At 40.1% G+C, this 26,217-nt stretch overlaps 1 protein-coding gene across 1 annotated transcript in view; it reads right to left on the bottom strand.

Moving 5' to 3' along the window:
- The window catches only part of LOC118329803 (kinesin-like protein KIF20B), a 52,291-nt gene extending 27,381 nt beyond the window's left edge, over positions 1-24,910 (bottom strand). The window contains exons 1-30 of the mRNA XM_035664115.1: positions 24,831-24,910; positions 24,220-24,328; positions 23,589-23,678; positions 23,268-23,390; positions 23,006-23,144; positions 21,918-22,102; positions 21,652-21,706; positions 21,105-21,311; positions 20,802-20,913; positions 19,237-19,308; positions 18,909-19,055; positions 18,316-18,478; positions 18,001-18,150; positions 17,768-17,890; positions 17,299-17,438; positions 16,979-17,099; positions 16,241-16,418; positions 15,412-15,596; positions 14,193-14,669; positions 12,727-13,922; positions 10,457-10,595; positions 9,437-9,559; positions 9,165-9,222; positions 8,268-8,393; positions 7,432-7,562; positions 6,880-7,035; positions 5,846-6,022; positions 3,618-3,743; positions 2,860-2,967; positions 1,938-2,147 (exon numbers count right to left, since the gene is read on the bottom strand). Coding sequence (XP_035520008.1) covers positions 1,938-2,147; positions 2,860-2,967; positions 3,618-3,743; positions 5,846-6,022; positions 6,880-7,035; positions 7,432-7,562; positions 8,268-8,393; positions 9,165-9,222; positions 9,437-9,559; positions 10,457-10,595; positions 12,727-13,922; positions 14,193-14,669; positions 15,412-15,596; positions 16,241-16,418; positions 16,979-17,099; positions 17,299-17,438; positions 17,768-17,890; positions 18,001-18,150; positions 18,316-18,478; positions 18,909-19,055; positions 19,237-19,308; positions 20,802-20,913; positions 21,105-21,311; positions 21,652-21,706; positions 21,918-22,102; positions 23,006-23,144; positions 23,268-23,390; positions 23,589-23,678; positions 24,220-24,328; positions 24,831-24,841 — 5,337 coding nt within the window. The 5' untranslated portion in view covers positions 24,842-24,910. The remainder of the gene's footprint in view (positions 1-1,937; positions 2,148-2,859; positions 2,968-3,617; positions 3,744-5,845; positions 6,023-6,879; positions 7,036-7,431; positions 7,563-8,267; positions 8,394-9,164; positions 9,223-9,436; positions 9,560-10,456; positions 10,596-12,726; positions 13,923-14,192; positions 14,670-15,411; positions 15,597-16,240; positions 16,419-16,978; positions 17,100-17,298; positions 17,439-17,767; positions 17,891-18,000; positions 18,151-18,315; positions 18,479-18,908; positions 19,056-19,236; positions 19,309-20,801; positions 20,914-21,104; positions 21,312-21,651; positions 21,707-21,917; positions 22,103-23,005; positions 23,145-23,267; positions 23,391-23,588; positions 23,679-24,219; positions 24,329-24,830) is intronic.
- Positions 24,911-26,217: the final 1,307 nt, after the last annotated feature.

Here is a 26,217-nt window from a genome sequence, read left to right as displayed (position 1 = left end):
ACAAGTGAACTGTACCCAACCTTGGTTCCTCTGAGTGGGATGCTTGTTTAATGTGTTCTCTGGGGGGAGTGTGTGTGTGTTTGTCTGTTTGTGTGTGTTGTGTGTGTTTGTTTGTTTGTCTCTGTGTGTGTGTGTTGTTTTAGTCAAAGAGCCTATTTTCAGTTTTTCAGGAGGTAAAATAGATTTTGCAAACTGTATGACTTAGAAGTCACAGTATTGTTGTTATTATCTATGATGAATTACTTAGTATCAGTTCTTCTTTTACACATTTTGTTGTGTTTAAAGTATTCCATTAGTCCATATGTTAATTGCTCCAACAAGTGTTAATTAGAAATTATACATTTCATCAGCAATTAAAAAAAACAGAACAATGCAAACACTAACTGAAAAAATATGATTATGAAAATTATATTCATTGGTTTTCTTTACATTTGGAAAGAAAAGGACATGCTGCTCACTGGATCTGGTATTTATCAATTTGTAAAGGCTTATGAAGCCACGTCACCCCACAACCCATTAGCCTACTTCCCTTGCATTAGTCGTAACAAACAAATTAACATAAGCACATTTAATCCGATTCCAGTGAGACCCTGTTCACCCTCCACCTCAGTATCACTTTTCTATACAAGTCTCACAGTCTGGTCTCGTTTCCATGGAGCCTCTTTGGTTTGATCTGGGATTACTTTTCAAGACGACATGTGACTCGCAATTGCTTTCACAGAACAGCCGTAGTCTTGAGCAGTTCACAGGATGAAGACTCTAATCTGTTTCCAAATGGCACAGATGGGATTGTCTCATTGACCTTGTTACTTGTACTACACATTGCCTACACAGGATACAAACTGCATTTGTTGAGCTCCCAGCAAATACACGAGGCTCTTGTTAAAGACAATAGGGAAAACACTGTACTGTAAGAAGTACTGGAGTGTTTCTCTACATTCATAAAATGCGATAGACAAAGTGCTGGTGACCAATACGCCACTGGACAAATGTTATTCAAATTGTTCTTCATGTTGTGCTAAATGCTCTAACATTATTGCAGTTTCTGTTGAGGTACACACAGGACTGATGCAGGCATCGATTGTTCTTGAATGTAGCGCGTTATGCAGTTGCATGAGCTGTCTGTTTAAATACAGCAGTCTGTCCTTTCCCAGGAACTAATGATCACGGTCAGCATGAAGACAATACAGAGTGCAATAATTATTTTTGCTTTTGTGATCATGATCTCAATTCTGACACTTCTTATTTTGACTAGAATCATGCAGCCTGTAGCTGTGTTCCATCATATATCCTACATCTGGAAAGGGGACCAGAGGAAGAGAGAGAAATCAAGAAAAATCAGGGTTTTCTGCCAGAAATAAAAACCAAAGATCCTTGCTAGAACATGGTTTCACACACAATAACTATCCAATTACCGGTACATAATTTACGTTACCTGCAGTTGGTATACCACAGTATTATTTCAAACCCAGATTAAATATATTCATGGGAAAATGCCAAACCTATTGACAGATCACAACTATCTGAGTTTGCTATGTAGTGGTGTAGAACTGCCAATACAACTGCCATTGCCCCATTCCCAGAACTGGTAAGACAATCCTGCACTACCTGCTGGCGCTGGATTGATAGGGGCTGAGGAAAAGGTTTCACAGTGACATTTTCTCCACAGAACATGTGTAGAAGAAAAAAAAAAAAATAACTAAGCAACATGAGCCCCAGAGATGGGCTTTTTCACTTCGACATCTAGGTATCATTTTTTTGTTTTTCAGGGAACCTACAGGGGGACATGGAGTCCAAATGTAGATTCATACAGAGAGATGTTCACATGTAGTTTTTTGTAGTTGGACACATATGGTAGGAAATGTATCCACAAAGGGCAAAAGACATGAGAATGTTGCTCATTTTGGACAAGTTGCTTTTGTTTGATTGGTCCTTACCTTCTCCATCTCTCCACTCTTTCTCTTGCGTGCTGAGCGAGTGATTTTGACGGTGACAGCGTTCTCCTCCCCCTGGCGTCGCAGAGCCATCCGATTTGGCTGCAGAGGGCTGAAGGAGATCTCCAGCTCTGGCCGTGGGAAGCGGCTCGTCCTGCCATTCTCTGTGGAAATCTCTGAGGAGTCCAGCACTGACGGATAGCCAGCTGAGCCCTGTGGGACCACACACAATTTCAAGGTTACGGTTTACGTCACGGTCACTCGAGAGAAATGTGTCTAGGCATGAGGATACAGGATGGTCTCTCTGTTCGGACGAGGTCAGTCGCCACAACAGCTAAAGTATCCACACCTGTGTAACCGTTACTGAGCAACGCAGCATTCGGAAAGGTTCAGGTTGCCAAATGTTGAGGTCCCAACCTCTGAAATGCTTATGTACCTGTGTGTCTTGTAAAAGGATGTTTTTTAAAAAAATGAATATTTCCTGCATGACACACTTTTCATAAACGGGGGGGGGGTATTTCTACAAGGTTGATGACCATGAATACAGAAACAATGTGATTTACGGAACAGGATTCTGCCTTTGGGGACAACGAAGACACAGCGCAGACAGGCCTGTACAGGACATATATACACACACATATATGCAAATATATGGGCAATCACCAGTGGTAGGGCTGACAATGGCTAGTTGTAAAATGTTCCCATGTGACTTAATCTGCCATGTTAAGAGCTCAACAGAGGTGTCAAAGTCGCAGGCTTTCTCACCTTTGCACAAGGTTCCTTCCTACACATTTTCCATTTCAACATTCCATACTTTTCCATACTGTGTAGGAACTGTGTCTGCAAACCTGGCCAATCGCTGCATGAAATGAACGTCAGAATATCAGTTTTGGAGGGTTACATTTATGTCATCTCGTGAGCTTACCTGACTGCTCATTGACACTCGGTTATCTCTTCCACCCCCTGACTTCCTGGTAATGGTCTCAATCTGGGGTTTCCCAACCAGTGTAGCAGGGCTCTCAATGTCTTTGGTCTGTCATAGGAAGAAGAATAAAATATAAAATAAAGTAAATCATAATTTTAAGTATAACATTTAAAACATGTTGACACAGTTGTAATGTTCCAGGTGCAACCACTCAGAGATTTCAAATGAACAAAGCTATACAGATAACAAGCTCCTATGCATTTTAAAGAGCCTTCTTTGTTTCTGGAGCTAAGGGTTTCTCATATACAGATGTTGTTAACTCCACAACAGTGTGTGTCAAACAAGGTTAAGACTTGCATTGTCAACACACAGTTAAATCTTGTTCTAGCTTGTGGTTAAGGTGTGCAAAACAAGACATTCAAATCCAAGTCAAACTAATTTCTGTTCACTCTGAAGATGGTGAACACATAGTAAACATAGTAACCAATTGGATGGACACCAGAGAGTCATTATGATGCAGGACTGATATGAGAAGCATCCTTAGTTTTGATAGATTTTTAACTATAAATAGGGGATTTTAAGATCAGGTGGGCTCAAAATAGAAAGAAAGTTGTATAATCAAGTTGTGTAACATTCTGATATATTTGGGCGTACAAACTCTTTTGAACTTGCAGTACTGCTGACACAAATTAAAGATGACCAGCCACCTTTCAAGCAAGCAGGGATGGTTACTTGATACTAAGAGATCATATACTGACCTGTGTGACAGTGTCCTTCTGTTTGGCTGTTGAGGCCTTGAACTCCTCCTTCAGACGTAGGATCTCCGCCTCTCTCTCAGACAGAGCAGCCTGCAGCTCTGCCACGCTGACACCACCATGACCACTCTGTAACAGGAAGTTCATGGACACTGAGGATGATTTGTGTCCCCATCCGTTTGATTTTATGCTCTTTCACCAAAACTGTTATAACCCAGAGCTTCAAACCATTAATCCAAAAAAACAACAAAACAAAAAAATAACAGATTCAAACACTTTTAAGCAACCAATAGTGAGGAATCTCAAATAATAGTTATTTAGCCAGCTTCCTAGTCCAAAAACATCTCAAGATTAAGGACAAGGCACAAGTTATTCTTAAACACTTCCTAACAAATGCTGGATACAAACAATGTAATCAAATATCGGTTTCCTACATAAAGTTCACATTTATGATAGAAGATGTACAGCGCATATTCAGGGAGACACAAAGCTACAGAACATTTTCACACAATCAGTGGAAAACTCCAGAGAGATTGCACTGTGTGTGATACACATGAGGAAATTGCTTCCAATGCACCGTGACTGTGGTCCCTAGACGTTACAATATAATTCAATTCCCCAGATGTGGCCGTGGACAACGTTTGGGTTCAAGTCCAGAAGATAATGTGATGCTAAAATTGACCAGTGATGCTAGGATAAGTTTTTTTCTCAACAGTACAAACTTGACAAAATCATTCATTAAACCTGCACAAACAAGACTGAGAATCTGACTGCATTCTGCATTCAGTGCCAACTTTTGGCCTTTGATAGCAGGGGCGTATGACTGGGGGGAACATGGGGACTGAGTATCCTGGGGCTTCATGGGAGGAGGGCCCAAAAAATAATAAAATAAAAAAAGAAATGAATCCATGCTTTCAATAATCCTTGTATGATTAGCACTGCGCTGTGGATATTTATTTTGCACTGTCATACTTATCGAGTATCCTTCATATCATTTGTGGATTTTCCGATACAGAGCCTGTATGAAATTAGCTGTAATTCTCTCGTAATTGTTGCCTGATGCAAACTTTTAAATCAATACAGCTGTATCAGAAATTGAGCCAAGCATCCATATGATTTGGAGAATCATTACAGCCTGCCCTTCACACCGTCTGTTCTGTAGCAATCATGGGGAAGCTGTCTGGTCACAATGAAAGAAATTATGTTATTTTGAAAACCACACAAAAGCTCTGTGAGGACAAAATGTGAGATAGCAACATGCAAAATTCTGAAATGTAATGTGGAACAGAGATATGGCTCCCATAGCTCCCGCTAACCATGTTTACTCACCAGACAGCCAAAGGAAAGCAAGATGGAACTTGCTGTTCAGAAGTGTGACAAAAGTGAAATAATCTCTGCACAAGGTGCACTTGTCTGCTGTGTAACATTACAGAAACCAATTATTAAAGAGTAGTCGCAAGGAATTGTTATTTATCTTTGTCTGTTGAATTTAGTTACCAACTGGGTTCCAATGCTGCCCTTCCCCCCCTACCCCCCTCCGGCTGGGTTTCAGTAGTGTTTCTGGCTGTGAGATGTTTTTCAGCCTTTTTCACTGCATATTAGGGTTCTGCTCTCCCAATGAATCCTATCAATACCTATAAAAGGTAAATCAACACTGAATGAAATGGGGCAGAAAACTGTTGTTGCGGTGTACTCTACAGGTTCAGACTTTCAGTTAAGTTTCACCTTTGGCTAAACCCCAATCAATAACGTCACAGCAGGTGTTTTGCTTTGACAGACGATGGGAACCAAGTGCTCTGACATCACCGATTGGAGTGTCAGCAGAGGTTAAACATACAAGGACATTTCAAACAAAAAGGAGAGCAGCTTCTTTTTTTTAGTTTCTCTTACTGACTGTTAAATAATATATTAACAGCCTTAGGAGTTCAAATGCAAGAGGGATGGTATCTGACTTAAAGATTAGAGACACTAATACAGCAAATATGAACACTTATCCTGCACATTAAAATTCTGAAATAGTCACTTGTGTCTTGAACCACATTCTTTAACCTTCCTCTTCCAACTCATCTTCATCTCCCCTTTAACTCAAGCAGATCTAACATTTTTACATGTTTTCACCCAATTTCTTGTGGTCAGTCTCTGCAGCAGGTTTCGACGGTACATCTTGTGTGTGTGTGTGTGTGGTCCCTGTATCTACATTGTTCCTGTCTTCGTCTTTATGTCATACTGACCTCTTGTGGTGGCTGTGTGTTATTTTGGCGTAGCTGTTGGATGAGTTTGTCTTTCTCTGCTTGGCTGGAGAGAAGCTTCTGTAGCTGGACCTCCAAAGCTGCTACCAGCGTGTCTCTTTCCTTCCTCCACTTCTCCATGGTCTGCTCCTTCTCAGCCAGCTGGGAGGACATGGACTCCTGACAAAGAGGGAAACGTACATGCTAAATATCTGGTGGAAAATACTGGTTTTGCAATGTATGTGTGTGTGAGAACAGACCTATACCATCACCAGCACCAGTGAGGCTATAATAAACAATAAAACGCCAGAAAGCCAATTTGTTAAATAAATTACAGATTAGAAATCTGCTTTTCTTAGACCATTATTGCAGCTGGGACCAAAAACACAATGTTGCCCAAATCAGAATGGTTTTCTCCTCTGTACGGTGACCATTTTAGAAATCTCAGACTCAACTCTACATTGTCAGAATTCAGTGTGTAACGCCCCCGCCTGCAGTGCATTGCACAATGTCTTGGCAATGTGACTACCTCAATGCTTCACTAGCAAGTCGAGGTCTCGCCTATTTTTTCCACGAGCTGTGCCTGATCACCAGCAAAAATACACAGCGAAAAGGATTTGTTCATAGTCATAGACATTATACCAGCAACAGCTACACCTTTCGTTACAGGTTAAATGTCTGTGCCTGTAGAATATGTCACAGACATGTAAAAAATATAAATATTCCAATATAACACCTTCTGTAGCTATTAAAAACTTTAGCGTTTCTGTGTACAGAATCCATCCATTCTATTGTATTTATCAAAAGGCAAACACAGATAGGGCTGGCGGCGACAGCAGCAGCACAGCAGCGTAAACGCTCTCTGTGTGGACACCACAGGCGCAAGCTGCAGCAGTTCAGCAAGGCATCACTTACTGCTCACACGTGCTGTGCGTCAAAGGTGTAAGCTAGACTTTTTTTAGCTGCAGGTGTTTGTTGTTTGGGCGCATGTTTACGTATTTCAGCTGGTGTTTAGCATGTTTTCATCCTTTTCTTACCAACTGGCTCAGCTGACGAGTATACCGTTCTCTGTCTTCAACAAACTTCCTCATTTCATGGTTCCTCTTGTCCTCTGCCTCTTTAGCTTGGCCGATCAGGGACAGCTTCTCCTCCAGCCACTTTTTGCGCTCGGCCTGGTGTTTCTCTGTAGACAGCTGTATACAAAATGGTTATTTTTTACTTTTTAAGATGTGTTAAAAAAAATGGGGAATTTGTTTGAGCTGAAATGCCTAATAAAATATTAACACCAATGAAAAGACATCAGTCATACTAGTTCGTATTAAATAACCTGAGTACATCTATGTGATCAGGGTGAGTTCCTTGTTCCTTTTTGTTTGGAGGATGCAAGGGAGGAATGTACAAACACTGTTGCACCAACTTGAATGACTATCATGATATATCAAATCTTAACTAATTATGGATTAATCATCTATATTCCTATTGGAATGTTATCTTTGTTATTATGCTTCCTTCATAAAAACTGATTGAGAACATACATTTTTGGTCCTATTCAACGTATGCAACATCAGAAAACTACTTCCAATCATTACCTTCAAGCTTTCCTGAGCCTTGGCCACTTCCTGTCCGGCCACTTTCAGGTCGTCGGATTGGCTGTTGACTTGACAGTGTGTGTTGTTTCCATGGTCCTGCTGCAACAACATCCCTTTCAATTTCTCCACCTCTGAAATTGTTAGAAACCAGAATTATTAATTAATACTGATATTCAAGTATTAAGACAAAATAAGTAAATACTTTATCTAACTTATGTAACTTAAGTATGACTTTCTCTTTACTTATCAAATCCCCAGTCAAGGTTTATATAGACCTGTTCAGTGTAAAAAGTAAGACCGAATATAGATTTATTGTCTTTGCTCAAGTGACAAAACCCATCTTAATTTATACTATAAATCTATGCCATGGGAAGATCCAAATTAGCTATGGCAGTTGGCCTGGTGTTATCTGCGCTATGAAGTTGTGACCTCTCCTCTGTATGTGTTTAGTATGTTTTTGTTTGTTTTTTTAAATTGTATTTACCACTTCCTTTGGTGTTTTATTGGATGTGCTTTCATGTATGTATCTTCTTATGGTGTGCACAATCATCCAGTGTGTTATTCTGTCCTCATTGTGACTCAACACTGTTTGCCTTACTGACCTGACTTTAATTAAAATGCCTTGTGGCTGTAAGCAAACACATGTTTACTCCAGTCAGTTTCATTTACTGTCTTTTATGAACATTCTTGTTTCTCTGCAGTTTGTAAGGATAAGAGGATTAGACTAAGCTGTCCATGGGCCAAACCCCTTTTTAATTCAAAACAATAAAATCCTCAATCTTTTCACAATGTCTGTTTGCTTTTTGTTCTTTCATTTTTCAGATCCCGCATCTTACCGCTGGAGAGCTCCTGGATGAGGTCAAGTTTTTCCTCCAAGACCGTCTCCATCTGGTCTTGTGTCTCCTCCTGCTCCGTCAGAGCCAAACGCATGTCCTCCATCACACGCTCCTTGGCTTCGAGGTCTACAAATAAAAATAAAAATAAAACACAGCCTGTCACTGCCACAAATAGAGAATGCTATCCTTGCCCCCACACAGCAATAAATGCACTAAAATATATTGATCCCTGAAAGAGGTATTCTACTTTTCATTCCCCTTCCCTAGGAATGTAAGGATATACTGCGAGACAGTTAAATCTCTTTTTTGAGATAATCTTTGTCCATATGTAGATAAAGAAATCTTTTCAGTCATAATTTGACTTCAGTCTCATTTTGTAAAAAAAAATAAAAAAATATAAAAGAAGAAAGAGAAACTCATATCCAGAACCCAGTATCGTGAACTGTATTGAAACGCAACTTCAGTGTAACATTACATTCCTACATTTCCATAGGTCTGAGGTCAGCCACAAAGCAGGTTCAGGGTTTTGCTCAAGAACTTTTCAGAAGAAAAAACCATTTGGCAACAGGACAGACACTTCAACACTATGAAGGCTATGGCAAAGGGCCAATGGAGCCAAGTTGTAAATTACATTTTCAGTTGATAGATATTCATTTAAGTTCTCAAATTCTGGGATTTGCTGCTCATATGTTTTGTATGATTGTAAATTTAATATAATTTGGTTTCTATCTGTTGGTCAGACAAAACAAGCAATATGAAGATTGAGGAAAGATTTTTTTTTTTGAGAATCATTAGTTGCAGCCTCCAAAAGAGTGGCCACACCGATTTCAAAGGCAGATCCCTTTCCACAAACATGACAAAATGCTTTTCTTCTAGTGAAGCACACACAGTGTTTACCTTTACAGGCCTTCTGGTAGAGCTGGAGTGTCTGGTCAGACTTGTCAGATGATTGTTCCTAGAGGAAGAGAGGAGGAAGAGGAGATGAAGTCATAAGGAAAGCATGAAGATGGCACATCAATATACCAGTATGGAGGCAGTCAAAGGGAAATCCGTTGGATTGCTTAGTGGCACACAAGAGGACGGGGGTGCTGCTCCTCCAAGGCAAACAGAGCTAAAGCCTTCAGAGATTTGGTATACTAAATGGAAAAGTGAAAGACAGATTATCTCACCACTTTAAGCTGCTGGATGGTTCGGTCTCGGTTGGCAAGGTCAGACTGAAGCTGCTTCTTGGCTTTCTCCATGTCAGACAGCTTCTGCCTCAAAACCTTTTCCTCTTCTCTCATGGCCGAGATCTTCCGGAAAGAAGAGTCATAACAAAAGTTTGCACATTATAGATAAAAATAATTCTGGCTGTGTGCTGTGTCCACTTTCATATCCAGGATTGGTGTGTTCAAGCTTCCCATAATTTAACTTCCCTCAACCTGTACATAAGCTACACTTTCAACTTAACACAGAACACTCATCGTTTTCTCTGCCATAGAATATTTTTAATCAAGCAGGAAACATTTTTAAATGTATGAGACCTTTAGAATCTGAAGACTGCAACAGAGTTGAAATCATGTAAGGGCTTTAAATAATATACAGACTTTAATGAATCCAAAATGTCTACCATGTGCAACTGTGTTATGTTTTAGCTCCATCACAACGTCTGCTGAGTGTCATGCACTGTGGCTCTTGCCTTCACTCTGCTAACATCACACAGAGTCTTTATTTGCCAGTAAATCTTCTGTCTCTGAAGCATGAAATTCATTTTTAAACGTAATAAAATGCCCATTTTTACTGGCAAATTACTTATCCATTTCCCTTTGTTTATGGTTTGTAAGTAGAGAGGGAGAGCAAAACAGAAAGACAAAAAGAGGGAAAGGAAAGCATCTATAATCATATCCCAGTGAGCTGCAATTTCCTTTCTTGGTATTTTTTTTGTTTATTTTGTTTAACTTGTGGCAAGTAGTGAACCTGCTGCTCATCTCCCAGCTAAACTACAGGAATACTGGATATGCAAATGTATGCCAACTTATTTTGGCTGAACCCAGCCTTCCACCTTTAAACACCTTAGTGTAGACACTACCTCAGAAACCAAAAGACAAATACCTTTGCCGTATAGTGACAGCAACAGATTAAAAATCAACTGCGTATTGAAGGTTGCTCTCACTTCTGTCTTTAGGTTTTTAAAGATATAATGAGTGTACCTCCTTCTGGACCTGCTGGATCTGCTTCTTGTAGTCTGCTAGTTTCTCCCTGAGGTCTGAAGTGTCGTCCTCCTTCCTCTGAAGGTCGAGGCTTAGGCTCTTGGCTTTCTCCGAGTCCTGCTTCGCATTTTCTTTCAGTCTGGGAGAGTGAGACAAGATAATAATGAACTGCTACCAGGTCTTTCAAAAGACATTATAGTACCAGTGCGCTCCAGAACAGCCCCATTGCTCGTGAGACTCTTTAATACAGTGGCTGGATGGATGGATAGATTAATACAACTCTCCCTGGACACCAAGGTACTTGTGGAGAGATGAAAGGCAAGATAACACAAAGAAAATGTATTTTACAATAATAGTCTAGAGAACCACGAGACAAGGTTATAAAAAGGGAGACTGCTTCTCACTGTTTATTCCTTTTTTCTGCAACTTAGGGAACAACTCCAGTATGACAACATACTTTAATTTAGAGACTGACTGCTTCTGACAGTTAAATGGACGTCCCTTAGTATTACATGTATTGAACATATTAGGATCCTAAAAAGCTGAAACTGAGACAAGCTAATGGGAGGTGCAAATTTAAAATCACTAGGGCTGGCATTTAATGCATTTAAATGAAACGATCAATATTTTATTAAACAATTTTCTTATTGCTATTGTGAAGTTTCTATTGTCGATATATACAACTATTGTTTTATTGCCCAGGCCTGTTTCAAACACTTAATTTATTGTGAAGCCTATAATTATTAAATAATGAAGGACTGTTTCAAATACTGTTAAAGAAGGTGCATTGTGACTGACTGGAATAAAGACAAAAGAAGACCCAACATAAAAAGGCTACTTGAAAATGGCAGCAAAATATATTTTAATACAGGAAGACTTCTTTTTAACTGTTTTAAAACACTTTTTTATTTGATGAGTCTTTGTCTACACCAAATTAAATACCAAATTAAACAGACAAAATCTTTTAATTTTAATTTTTCAGAGTATTACCGGTCTCATTATTGGACTTGGAGAGGGAAAGGTGGTACAGGAATATTAGGTGTGTAATTACTGCTTTTGTTTGTATTTCAGGCTGCATTTCACATTTCTTATCAGACTCTTTATGAAGTCCTAAAAGATAAGAAGAAAAACAGCAAGCGAACTGAATGTTGAAGAATGATTTCAATATTGTGGATCAGGGTTTATCCCTCGTCTCGTGAAAGGAAAGCATATAGGCCCAGTTTCTTCTTTTCCTCTTTTTAATTTTACATTCTTAAAATTATTTATTATTATTAATTATTAAATCTATTATGTACTAATTTATAATTAGTTTGTTCTAAGTTTCTACCTAGATTAAACAAAACAGTGAAAACTAATAATTTAAGACATAAGCACTGGCTCTGTGACCAGGAGGACACCAGAGAACAGTCCAAAAAGCTGCCTAAAAACCAACTCTCTGGTTTAAGGTGGAGGTGTTTAGCTAATGCTTTTATCCAGGAAATTTACAAACCAAACAAAGATTCATTTCCTACTTTAGCATCATTATAGTAATATCCTTAGCTCTTGGCTGACATAAACACCTTAACACATGTAAAACTTGTATTTGTTAACCCAGGATAAATAGTAAGTCCAGGTATACAGATACACTTGAAACTTGAATCAACTCTCTCTGCGTACCAGTAACACTTGGGTAGGTGGGTGGTGGGTGAGTCTTATATGGGAGACACAGACATTAATATTTTATGTTTTGTTGCACAAAAGAAAAAAAAGAAAAAATATTAGTACCTTTAGTTGTTGTGGTTATAATGAAAAACCCTAAGATATCCATATCGTCATTTTATACAAACTAATCATATTTTCATTCATATTCATTCAATCTACAGTAAATGTGCTATATCATGATATATATCATTATCATAATATGAAATTACCTACGTCAGGATTTGGTCATATCGCACAGCCCTACTCATGAGGGACTTGAAAAGGCTTTCTAGATGGCCAATTTTTTATGTTGAATTATTGTTATGTTGCATATTTCCAGTCAATCCAAAAACCTAAACCTGTCACCAAGCTTGGCTTGCCCATTGCTAGACCTGGTCTGACAGAGCTGTAACCTTGAGCTAAGTGTAGTGAGGAAGGCTCTACTATGTTGCACAGTACAAAGTAGAGCTACTTAAAGTAAAATGTAAGTTTTCTAAGAAGACATGGAACTGTAAACAGGGTCCAACCGTTACAGAATTAGGACTTGTGACGATGTAATTTAAGATGTAATAAAGGAAATGACCAGTTACCTGCTGATCTCCTCTGCTTTCTTCTCCAGCTCTGCGTCCTTCTGGGCGATGGCTTCATGCGCCACAGCCAGCAGCTCCCTTCGCCTTTCAACCTCCCTGCGTCGGGCCTCCTGGACTGCCTGGCTCTCTTCCTCTTCCCGTCGCTCCTGCACCTTCTGCAGGCTCTTTTGCAGGGATGCTACCTGTGCTTCCTTTTCCAGCAGCTTTTTTTGCAGCTCTGCCTCTCTCTCTCTAGATGCTATCTCCAGCTCTGCTGGCTTCTCCTCTAGCTGCAGCATTCTCTCCTTCTCTGGAGAGGCTAGCTGAGCTTCAGTTTTGCTGGAAGACTCTGACTTTGATTCTTCCAGGTTGGAAACCTTTGCCCTCAGGGATGCAACCTCAGTCTGGAGATCGGAGTTCAACCTCTTGAGATCTTCTTCATTAGCAGAGCTAGAGGAACTGTTTGAACCTTTTAGCCTAGCTTCTTCTATTTCAGCCTTAAGCAGCTCTGCAGATTGCTCCTGCTCATTCAGCTTTTGCTTGAGATTATCCAAAAGTTTGCCGGAGGTTGCTTTTTCTTCACTCAGTTTGTGTTTTAACTCCTCCAACTGCTGCTGTGACATCGATTCTTGTTCACGCAGCTTCTTATTGAGCTCCTCTACCTGCTTTTCCGAGGCCTTCGTTTGTTCCTCAAGTTTTGTTCTCAGCTGTTCTAATTCTTCTTTGAAAGCATGCTCTTGGCATTCGAGCTTGGATCTGAGCTCATCCAGTGGTTGCTGTGTTATCTCTTCTTGCTCCTGAAGCTTCTTTCTCAGCTCTTCAGCTTGCCGTTTTGAAGCCTCCTCTTGTTCATTCAGCTTCTCAGTAAACTGTTCCAGTTGCTGGTCAGAAATGAGCTGTTTGTGTGCTAACTGTTCCTTTGCCTGTGCTAGCGCTTGCTCCAGCTCCAGCATTTGTCTGTGCATGCTCTCATTTTTCTCTTTTTCTTCAGCCAGATTCTTTCTTAGTGCGGACACTTCCTCTTTCAGCTGATCATCGACACCATCAGATGATGCTGCTGACGTATGCACTTCCTGTTTCAGGCTTTGAACTTCATGCGTCAGGGTGTGGATTTGGGAAGTTTTGTCCTGGATCACCTTCGAGTATTCGTCCAGTTGTGACTGAGCAGTTTGGAGCTCGACTAACACTTGTCCAGCTCTCTCCGTCTCTGTGGTTACCTGTGGTAATTTCCACAAATATAAGTTTATTTTAGTCTTGTAGCACTAAGGCCAATTAGGAAACACAAATAACAACACATGCTTAACAACCTTCTGGCAGACAAAATTCAGAAGTTTATATCAGGCCCTGAACAGCTAAGAACTCATATCAGGCCTCTCTCAGTACATTTTCTGAAAAAACAAAAAATCACCATTTATCATAAATACTGAGACAGGTATCATTGTTTTATGAAATCACTACCAAGAAGTTAAAATCCTACTGTGGCCCACCTGGTGCTCTGTGGCTTCCAGTTTGGCAGTCAGCTCTCTGACTTCTTGTTGAAGTGCGTCACCCTCCTGCTGCCTCTTTTCTCTCTCCTCGACCAGCCTGCTGATCTCCTTCCTGTCCACCTGCAGAACAGACTGAGCCTCCTCTTTGCCACGCCTCTCTTCACCAAGATCAGCAAGCATGTCTTCTCTGCTTTGCTTCTCTTTTTTAAGGGCTGCAATGGCATCCTCCTTGGCTCTCCTCTCAGCTTCTAGGGCTGCCAAGGCTTTCTCGTTGCCTTTTCTCTCTTCTTTGAGGGATGCTAGTGCCTCCTCTTTGCTTCTCTTCAGCTCCCCTAGTGTGGCAAGGGCCTCCTCCCTTGCTTTCCTCTCCTCCTCTAAGGATGCCAGTGCCTCCTCTTTTCCCATTGTCTGATACTCCAAAGCAGCAAGGGCGGCTTCTCTGCCTCTCTTCTCCTTCTCAAGGGCAGCCAACGCCTCCTGAGTGAAAGGACAACTGATTAATTCCTATTTTACTGTTTGAAAAGCACTGAATAAACTTAATGAGGGTGGCGGGAGTGTCACAGAAAACAGATGAGGAGGACTAAAGCAAGGGTTTTCAACCTGGGATCTGGGAACCCCCAGGGGTGACTGAAGGGGTTCCAGGTACCCAGAAAAATGAGGAATATCCTTCTCTTTCCATGGATTACAAGTAGACATTATAATATCTTTCCCCTTAAAAAAATATTGTTAAATATAAGCCCTAGACACACATGTGTAGGTGTAGTAGTGTAGTGTTCAATCCTATAACAAAAATCAGGCTAATGCTTTGTAGGCCAGCGACAGCCTAGGGGATAGAAAGACATGCTTGTGAACAGGTCATTGGTTTAACTCCATGAACCTACAATCATGTGAGTGAATAAAATGAAATGGGAATATTTTCTCCCCCAGTTGCCCAGGTACCTCTGAAAAGGGCATTAACCCTTATAGTGCTTCAGTGGAGATGCTCATTGGTCAATATCAATAGCCTGTGGCAGCATGAATTAACATAGATGCGTAAGAGGAGGGGAATTTTGACTGAATACATCTTTCTACAGATAAAACAATCCACAGCCCTAAGATTATAAGAAAGGAGATAGTGCTAATTAAATTCAGCCTGCCCTTCACTGAAAAATGGTTCTAGCAAGAGTTGTCAGGACAACGAAGATCGCTTCTTCTCTCCTCCTGATTATGTGCTCCTTACCTGCAGCCGCTCTCTCTCACATGAACCGCCCTCCCCAACCAGCAAGGAGTGGCCTTGTGAGCCCAGCTCCGCTGTCCTCTGCAGGTCTCCCACTTGTTGCTCCAGCAGGGCAACTTCTGACGACTTCTCCTGGAGCTGAAAGAGAAGCTTCATTTTCTCCTCATTCTCTACTCCACTGGCTTCACCTTCAAGAAATAACACACAAAAGAAAATATATATATGTGAAAAGTAGGCCAGAGGTGACACACTGGTGTCTAACTGTCAATTCTGGAACAAATAACAGAAAGATGCTTTAAAAATACATTTTGTTCTGTCAAAGACATAGCCTATATTACTGGTATGAAGGTTATTCAATTACTGACATGTCTGTAATAAAACATGACATGAAATGTGTTGTCGGATGTCTCATTCAAATGTTTTGCACTGCCTTCGTGGTTTGGGGAAAACCCATGTCGTTAAATCGATTCACCCAAATGACAAAATAACTTATTTCCCCCATGCCATGACTGGCACCTAGCCATGCAAATAGTTCTGGTTTCATTTGACGAGGGATTTGAAATCTGTGTGGGGAATTGAATTTCCTTGTGGTGGAACAGCAGTGTGTCTTTCCAGAAACTGTCTGCATAGCCCACAGACCACACTGAACAGCTGTCTTTGGAACTACTATCTAATGAAGACATATGAAGTTCTCTGACATTCACATTTTCACATTACTGTAGAGCCCTGCAGTCTGTGAAAGTCTAAGAGTTTGTGGTTTCCTCTTCCATCTGCATCCAACATCTGCCTCTCTGGCAGGTTAAGACACTGATGGATTAATATGTGTTTTTACCATGGTGCTCTTGGACTTTCCGCTGGTGCTCATTCAGTTTGAACACCTTCCTCTCCAGCTCCTCTACAGCGTCTCTTCCCTGAGCGCCTGCCCGGCCTGAACCCAGACATTTATGAGCAGCCTCGGCGGCCTTCTTTATGCCTGCCCATTCAGAGGAGTAGGAGTCCAGAGATTTGTCCTGCAGGAGAAGGAAAACATCAGAAAATTAGTTTAGAGATTAATGAGTACATTGCCACAATCACAACATCCAGGTTTGGTGTCCTGAGGGAGTTCGGCCACATCTGTCAGAGTATCCTGGAACAAGGTACTTAACCCTGACTGCTTGAGTGGCTACATACAAATTCCCAAGGGTAATTAATATAGGATGTCAAAAAGAGATCAAATAACTTGTCTGTCCTTTTATGAAATGTTACAAACTTTGCAATTCCCTTTGCTTTCACAGCAAATTAAGTACTTCCAGCAAGAATCATTATTATTTCAAAAGCAAGCTGTAGGTGGAAGCAGGTCAAAGACAGGAAAGACTCAATAATTAAGGCCACTCTGTTCCTGAGAACTTGGTGTGTGAAGTGTGAGTGTTGCACACAAATCTTGTCACTAAGATGCAATACAAGTACAGCCTCCACATATTCACACTTTCATTTATGTTTTAATCATTAAATCTTTGTTATCAAAAAAATCTGTTCTAGCAATAATAACATTTAACCAGCCAACAGGTGAACGAAACAGAGATTGTATTACCATGGCCTGTGCATCTGGACTGGGTCCAGTGGTGGCCATTTTGTCAATGAGGTTCTTGAAGATCTCCAGCCTCCTTTCTGCTCGCTCCTCCAAGATCTCTCTCTCCCTCGCCAGGCGTTCACTGAACCAAACACACACAGACACACACTTGTTTGACTTAAATATCCCGGCCATACATATACACATATACATATACACACGTACACACTCATATATATAATAAACTGGTGCTATGTGGTGGCTATTTGTATGTATGTGTATGTATGTGTAATATATATGTAATATATATATATATATATAAATAAACAGAAATGTCTCACTTATAGTCAGTTTGCATCTCAGAGAAGAGCTCCGAGAACTCTCTGCTGATTTCATCTCTAACCCGCGCCTCCATGAGCAGGCTCTCCGCTCGCTCCTTCTTCAGCTGTACCTGCAGCTGTTTCAGCAGTGCCACCTGCCTCTGAGGAAGAACACACAACAATAAAGAGTTTTCAACTGCAAAAGCTATGCTTTTTTGGTAATACTACTGAGTATTCTCAGTACATGTACTGTTCATTAAACAAGTCCAGTGTGTAGTTTAACAGTGTAGCTGCAGATTGCAGCTCCCTCGCCTCCCCCTCCCCTCCCAAGCTTATCTTATTTTCAGGTGATTATACACTAATGAAAACATATCTATAAATATTATATTCCATTTCAGCCAATAGATCCTCCTACACTGGACCTTTTAAGCAACTAGTTGCAGCTTCTTTTTTAAAAGCACTTCATGAAATTAAAATGTTAGGGACTGACCTGGTGCATCCTTTTACCGATGAGAATTTTATCATTTTCATCGCCATCTTCTTCATTGCCAGAGGGATCCATTGTGATCTCCATCAGGCTCTTTTCTTCATCATACTCATCATCCTCATCCTCCTGGACAAAAGATTTTAATGACAGTACAATAAAGATTTATCTAGTGATAAAATATAAAATACTGTATTAATTGTAATAAGAAAAGCATAAGCACACCAACCCAACCCCACCTGTACATCCTCCAGGCTACTATCCCAGCCAATCAGGGAGCTCCTCCTGCTGCCCCGAAGAGCCTTCCTCTCATTGTTGATGATGAACGATACCTCACTGGCAGACCTCTGGGCTATGATGGGAAGGGGCTTGGTTGACAGAACCACAACCTAGAAATACACAGAAAGTGCAGAAAAGAGGCAAATTAACGAAGAACAAAAAACAAAGAAGATTCCCAGCCATCTGTGTGTGTGTGTGTGTGGCTGTGTGGCTACAGCTGAAAAAATAAAAATAAAAACACTAAGAAAGAAGAATGCATGAATAAAAGGATGCACCTTCTGTGCCACAGCAGAGAACTTGAGGACGTTAAGAGTCTCGTCGTACATGGAGGCACACTGGTTGATGTTGACGATCATACAGGCTTTACCTCGACCACAGAAAAAGCCCTGCAGGTAGTGGGTCAGCTTGCTTTCCCTGAAGGGAACATGCTGAAGCAGCCTGAGGGAACAAACAAACAAACAAACTTAGTTGGCATTGATATATGGACATTCTGTTTGGTAGCGCACAACCCTCAAAGCTGAATTGACACAAAACCTGTGTAGAACTTTTTCCATTTTTTGGGAAGAAGAACAACAAAATAAGCTGACAGACAAATAGCCACCACATAGCACCAGTTTATTAAGTTACTGCATGCAGTTTCCCCTTTTATACACTCAGCAGACATTTGCAACTTTATGATCTTATTGAATTTTGGCATTTGGTGTTTTGTGTCTGCCTGATGAATGCAAGTCCAGTATTAACTTAATTTTAGTTCTGTTTTGGACTCGACCAACTCTTTAGAAAAATATGTTTCTTTAGCTGCTAGATTTTAAGTTTGAATCTTCTGAAATTGAAGACAGAGAGAATGACGGACAGGTAATGATCTCACTTGGCCTGCTGATTGTATCTGAGTGCGCTGATGCATTTTCCCAAGATGAGCAGTGAGGTGTTTATGTTTCCGGCTTCTTTCAGACGTTCTCCTTTATTCTGGGTTTTGGCGCATCGCTCTGAGCCAGCCAGGTCACACAGACTCAACCTGATGAAAAACACATTTATCCACATCAAATTACAAGATAACTCTAGCACGAAGCTGATGCTGTACATTAATGTTTAACACTTCACACTTTACTACACTTTCAGAATGTAACTGTAGGGTTGTAAAATGAGGCACCGTTGAGAAAGTTTGCAGTCCTAGTAAAATGTCAAGTTTCACTCACTCGCTGACTGTGTGGACCCTCGGGATGCCAATATCCTCAATCCTCAATATGCGAATGGAAAAAATACTGTGACTGCAGAAAGAGAAAGAAAATCAAACATAGCAACTTTGTATTAACATGGAATAAACAGACTCATAAGAGTGAAATGACCTGAGGAAAGATTTATCAGACTTATTCAGCTCAACTTTTTTGTGAAATTTGTTTATTTTAGTATGACTACAACCACAAGTACAGAGAAAAGGATAATACGTGAGAGTGAAAATTGTGTAATGACACAATGTCATGTGTAATGAAAAGATAGAAGGGGTTTAAAAGAAAGATGACTGAGTGGGTCCATTTGGCCTTCTGCAAGAACCACTCGTACAATCATTCTTAAATGACACGACTGCATGAGTCATGAACAGAAAGAATACGTGTAAGGATTATAATGCTTTTTGAATTTGTAGTAAATGTTTTTGACATCCATACCGAAAAAAAAAAATGAAATTAATATTCTGTTTTCCAAATCAGTCTCATGTACAGCTGACATGTAGCATACATACTCTTATTTATCTCCATGACTGCCACGATTATTTTCATTATTGATAAATCTGATGATCATTTTTTTGAATAATTGATTCGTTGTTTGGTCCATAAAATGTAAGAATAAGGAGAAAAATGGTGATCACGGTTTCCCAAAGCCCAAAGCAACATCTTCAAATGTCTTGTGTTGTCCACAATCCAAACATATTCAGTTAACTTTCATAGAACGCTAAAAAAAAAAACAGAAAATAATCACATCTGAAAGATGATGAATCAAATGATTAATTGATTAGCAAAAGTTGACAACTAATCTATTAATTGTTGCAGCTCTAATCCCCTATAAATGAAACTTGCCCACAAATAGAGCAAAAAGAATAACCTAATGTGGAAATTTGGGGTATTGAATAAGCTAATAATCATGTTTAAGATTCTTTAGGTTACAACAGGCAAATTAAATTTGTCGGGTAAAGAGTTTGAGTTAGAAAAGAATACTGTCACGGTTACAATAGCTTTTATAATTTTACACCACATCACATACCAGTTGTTGCAGGTAAAGTTGGTGGTCAAGGAGTTAAATATTATTTTACTTTTGCAGTCAGAATTTAAAGGTCCAGTGTGTAACATTTAGGAGGATCTATTGACAGAAATGGAATATAATAAAAGTATGTTTTCATTAGTGTATGATCACCTGAAAATAAGAATCATGTGTTTTTACCTTAGAATGAGCGTTTATCTAACAGGGGGACGGCTCCTCTCCATGGAGGCTGCTATGTTGAACCACCATGTTAGTACAGTAGCCCAGAATGGACAAACCAAACACTGGCTCTAGATAAAGGGCCTTTTGGGTGTTTTTTCACAAGTTTAGCAGCCACCGTATTTTCTCCTACACACTTAGAAGGTGAGCAGTATGAAGTTGGTTGCAATCTGCAACTTCACTGCTAGATACCACTAAATGTACACACTGGTCCTTTCAATAACTGTTGGAAAGAAAAAGACAACCTTTAGCTGAATATCTGTAAAAGCTGCTTGCTCATCACCCTCACCTCCTGCTGGAGAGCTGGTTGAGCCGGGTGGAGGAGAAGCTCTGGTTCTTCTTGCCCAGCTTCATCACCTTGTAAGCCTCTTCTGCACTATTTACCTGAACCCAACGCAGATCTAAATACGAATGCACAAAAACAGGATATTGATATAAAGTGACTGGAAAAGGAAGAGAGAATTCATGTGACAACGTTTACATGCTGCAGACATAGCAGTACCCATTTTAACTACGTCTGCAGGCATTTTATATTGCCACAGCTCAAACATTTGCATCCCTTTAATATAACAACTTCAGTATTCCATCAAACCTTTAACAAAGGCGTTGCCCTTGACGTCCTGTGACAGGCGCAGCGCAGTCCTCCTCAAAGGCCCGCTGGGTACCACCTCCAGGAGGTCGTGAATGTTCTCATTGTAGATTTCACAGAAAGAAACCCAAACAGAGAACTTAGTATGTGTTTCCACCTCCAGGCTGATTTTGTCCTCTACTGCAACAGTTGTCCCCAGCACGGAGGAGCCTGCAGAGAGACACAGACACAGACACACACACACAACACACACACACAGAAACAGACACACACACAGCAGACCCACACACACACACCAGACACACACACTATAAATACAGTAGTAACTTTGTACTTAAACACAAGATGAGAATTTTAAAAATGCATTCCTGCCCTAAGGTTGCACAGTACATTTTAGAAATATGAACAGGTGCCAACAGTGCTGTCAATCAGAATTAGTCTAACAGTATCCCAGGTGGTTTCACTGTCAGATTTGCAGCTGCAGAGCAAAAAATAGCAGAAAAACAACCGAGAACTAATTACGAGATGCTGGATTAAAAGAAAAGCTTGCCTTCGAGCAGAGTCTTATTGGTCGAGTTCAACAGGCTGGCATTGCTCTTCTCACTCTATAAGACAAAGAGCAAAGACGAAAATGTTAAAAATGCCATTCTTCAGTGGGATAATTATATACAAGTTAATTTTTTAAGAGCAAAGTCACAAAGTGCTTCAAATACACAGTAATCTCTAAATGTCACTTCACCATCTATTCAGCATTCAGCTTTTTCTTCTGTTATTTTGCAGCCTTGCTTGTCTGAACCTCTGAGGCAGACAGGTTACCTCTTTAAGTTGTCTGAAGAGGTTTCTCTTGAACGCCGCCTCCTCCGCCTGCTGCTCCCTGCTGAGCCTTGTGAACTCTTGGCAGCGGTGAGGTTTGATGCTGATTCCAGTGAAAACCTGTTCATCGATACTGCTGAAAATTACATCAAGAGACCTGGGCAGGATACCAGCATCAGCATCTGGACCTGAAGTGAGAGCACACTGCTGGATTATTAAGAGTGCTTCTATTATCATTCAAATCTCAAGACAGAAACACAAAAAGGTAATTTCTCATCAGAGCAATGATAATGCAGCGGTAGACAGCAGCTAGTAGGGGCTCACTGTAAGACACTTGTTTTTAAAATGGGCCTACAGTTAGAGAACACAAAAAAAGCAACACTGGCAAGACTTAAGTACTGCTTTCCTTTTTCAGATTTTTGTTTTTCTGATTTTTTTCCTTCTGAGTTTCTCTTGTTACGTGACTTTTGTCTTAATAAATGTATTAATTGTGTTTAATTCAAATTTAGCTTTTTATTTTTATTTACTTTGTAAAATGGATTATGTAACAACCATGCAAAAAAAGAAAAAAGAACATCGCCACTTGCAAGTCCGTCATCATTATGACATTTTTTAGAAAAGCTGTGGACTGCCCCTACTATATGCTTCAACTAGAGCACGACTTATTGAAACATGGCAGAAATGTAAAGTCTGTTCACTATTTCATCCACTCCTACATCCTACTTCCTCCTACTCATTGTTAAATATCAGACAGAGATCTCTAGACAGCTAGCGCGATAACTAGCCGAGCTACGAACAGATAAAACAAAGTATAACCTACAATAAACAAAGTTATGACAACTATCTAGGGTGAATTATGCATTTTTTACTTAAATCCTTAATTACCAAGAATTTCAGATCTGAGTGAAACAAAGGGTGCAAAACTTGAGTTGAACCTAATCAAGTAGCTTAATGTGTCTATTACACTTATTAGACATAAACTGAGTGGTAAATAGCTCCAGAGAGCTGCTGAAAGTCTTCCTGCCGCTAAAAAATATTTCCTATTTAGTTAAAATCACAGCACTATTTAAACGTATGCAAGTGACACAGACCTAAAAATGTGAAGGTCTTCCCAGCGTTGGTGACTCCATAAGTGAAAACCAGAGAGTTCCCGCCTTCGAGCACGTCTTTCACCAGATCCTTTACTGTGCCTTGGAAGAGCTCTCTCTGTGTTGTCTCGGGACCATACACCTATTGAAGGGAGGCAAAAGGCTCATCAAATATCAAAACAGAAGTCCTAGAAAAGACGATAAGAAAGCTTTCTGAGCAGAATAACTAACGCTTTTGGCTTCCTATCTGCCAGGAAACACAAACCTGAGAGAACTGGAAGCGCTGTCCAGTTTGAGGAAGGGATTTGTCAGTGCTAAGCCTCGCTGAGAGGGACAAACTGGGAGGCTTCAGCAGCACCGTGTCAGGGGGCTCCAAGGCAACACAGTCCTGTTTAAAATAAAAAAATATTTATCTGTCCTTCACAATTATTCTGTTTTTGTTTACATCTATTGTAATTATCTGCAGCAGAATCAGCAAAAATGTATGCTGTAAAGCAAAGCCTGCTTTAAGAGCAGCTATCAAGCACTCGGTATTCATTCAAGATAAAGTCCTACAGGGAGTATTTTATTTGTCTTCATTTTTTACCTGCGACTCTCCATGATGGCTCTCTGCTGAGGTGAAGGGTCGGATTCGGAGGTACACCTGAAGGTGTTCTCTCTCCTCGATACTGGAATTCTGCACAACACGTCAGAGTTGATTTAAAAACAGCAAGTAGTCTTTAATAAAGTTATTTGTTTAAGAAAGTGTCCTTCTGTGTAGCCAGTATGGTGTGTCATTTGACCATATCAGCAGTGTGTGAATTGTCCTCCTCTAAATCTGCTCTCGTCCTGATAAATCTGCTCCAGCAGTTAGTTACAGAAGCCGAGAACAGCTGTGCTCCCAATTAAAACGGCTGATTTCTCAAGATCATTTCTCACAAGAAAACACGGGGCAATCACAGAGAACCCTGAAATAAGTCTGGTTCATCTGATCACACCTGCTTTCAGCCTTCAAGATCACCGTCATGACTGCCTGAGAGGACTCACAGAGAACTAAAAATACCAGGACTTTACGTTAAACTTGATCACATTGTGCGACACTGTTCTGTGTAAAACTTGACTTGCATTTATGCTTCAAAACACTTCAGCATAGTAGAGGTATGCTCTGGCTACAGCCATCTGTATGGTGATGCCTTCATCATTATTGTGGACAAGAGAATTGATCGTGAATTATTTACCTGAGAGTCTGGCACGGTGCTGCTTTCTGATGAGAGATCTCTCTTCAAATTGTCAACCTCTATGTGCTCCTGTTTCTCAGCCTTGTTGCCCAGACATGACTCCATCATCCTGCAACCACCAGGACAAACCTTTACACACTGCCAATGGGACACACGTTCACCCACACTCATTTATGTCACTTCCCTTCAAAAAGCTGACACACTGTATTGCATTGGATATGGACACATTCACCAATCCTCGTGTTTTTGACGTACAGGTAACGTTACAGCAGCTTTGTTATTAACAGTTTGTAACTGAACATCGTCTAATGTAACGCTTCAGAATAAAATGTTGCAATGTGGTGTGTGTGTGTGTGTGTTTGAGCACAGGCCAAATGTTTCTTTTGTTGACCTTCTGTTTTAATCTTCATACTTCTGTCCACTAACGCCAACTAAACGTGTACTGTCAATGGTTCAACCCAGCTAATACGCTAACTTAGCTGGTTAGCAGACGTAACGTTAGGTTACCTGTCAGCTGAAGTTTAACGTTAACACAGTTATCACAGTAACAAATTTCCGTTAACTTTTATGAACAGAACCCAACTGGAGTATTACTCAAGAAAAGCACTCACCTGGCAGTCATATTTGGCACATTGAGATGCTGCGAGAGAAGAATCTGTGGTGTGCTAACGCTGACTAACGTTGTGCTAACTAAACACAACAACACAGCCGCGGCGAGTTTGAAACGGACCAATCGGATGCAAGCAGAAACTGCGCATGCGTCCTTTGTGTGACGCGTCCACGAGTCCCTCTGGTTACTAGACTTTTAGTCTCTGTCTACTCTCTTACCCTTAAAGACTGTTATTTGCTTACTATGTTTAACCCAGAAGATAATGCTCTTTGAACCTGGATGGAAACTTTGTTATTCCTATATGCAAAATTTCTTTATTCACAAAACAAATATTCGCAAAATCATACCTACATTTGCTTCATTTTCTCCTGGAACTGAGCTCTTTTGCTTTAAAATCTCTGATTTTGATTAAATAACAAAAAAAGTAATACCTTACTGAGTCATTTATGAAAATTCTCCCTTGAAGCCCCCTGGTTTGAACTATCTATTTTTATTTATTATTTTATACTGTTGTTGTATAATAGTAGTAGGTATTATTAGTTATTATTTTATTTTATTGTTTGTACTCTATCCTTTGATTTATTTAGTTATTGTGTTCAGCCAATGTGCTGAATTGTTATTGTATACCTTGTAGCTTTGTACATTTAAATTATTTTGGTTGTAAAAAAAACAAAAAAGACTTTAGGTCGGATTTCCATTCAGTGCAAAGAGCTCCTGCTGGAATTCGCTCTGCATGAAGAGGACCAGCTGATTGATACCCTGACTTCACCCTGAGGCTGAGTTACATCGCCAGACACTGAGTTAGTGTGGAAAAGGGAGAGATACTACCACACATTGGACAGAAAGCTTTGAACATTCTACTGCCCATTGCAACACACTATTCTCTGTGAATCGGCTTTTCTACTGTTGCTGCACTAAAAACAAAGGTACAGGATCTCAGGTTTTACATTGAGCAAGAGTGTGGAGAGTAGCATATAAAATTTAAGACCCCAGATTTTAAAAAGAATGTGCAAGTGCAAACAAGGGCTCACAGCAGCCAACTAAATACAACGAGCAAACTGATAACTCCTGCCAAATAGTGCACAATGTCTTTTTTTATTAGTTGGTTCTTAGGGGAGATGTACTGTGCATCTGGCAGATGACTGATGGCAAATTGATTGAAGGCTGAAATGGTGGTTCATATAAAACAGACGAAATGCAGTGAAAGAAGTTTGATAAGAATTGTGAAGGTTAATTGTTGTTTTATCTAACAAAATGGCTCAAAACTTGATATTGTAAGCTGACAGTTTCCTAAATTGTTTCAGAGAGTTCAATTTTTTTTTATTGTCTTCTGGATAGACAATATGTTTTCAGTGGAAAGTAAATGCATAAAATTGTTTATGCACTTT

This window comes from Morone saxatilis, unplaced genomic scaffold, assembly GCF_004916995.1.
Source record: "Morone saxatilis isolate NCDOM2014 unplaced genomic scaffold, NCSU_SB_2.0 Contig19, whole genome shotgun sequence".
In the NCBI taxonomy this organism is placed as follows: Eukaryota; Metazoa; Chordata; class Actinopteri; family Moronidae; genus Morone; species Morone saxatilis.
Note: the sequence above shows the minus strand (reverse complement) of the source record. Positions and strands in the feature narration are given on the sequence as shown.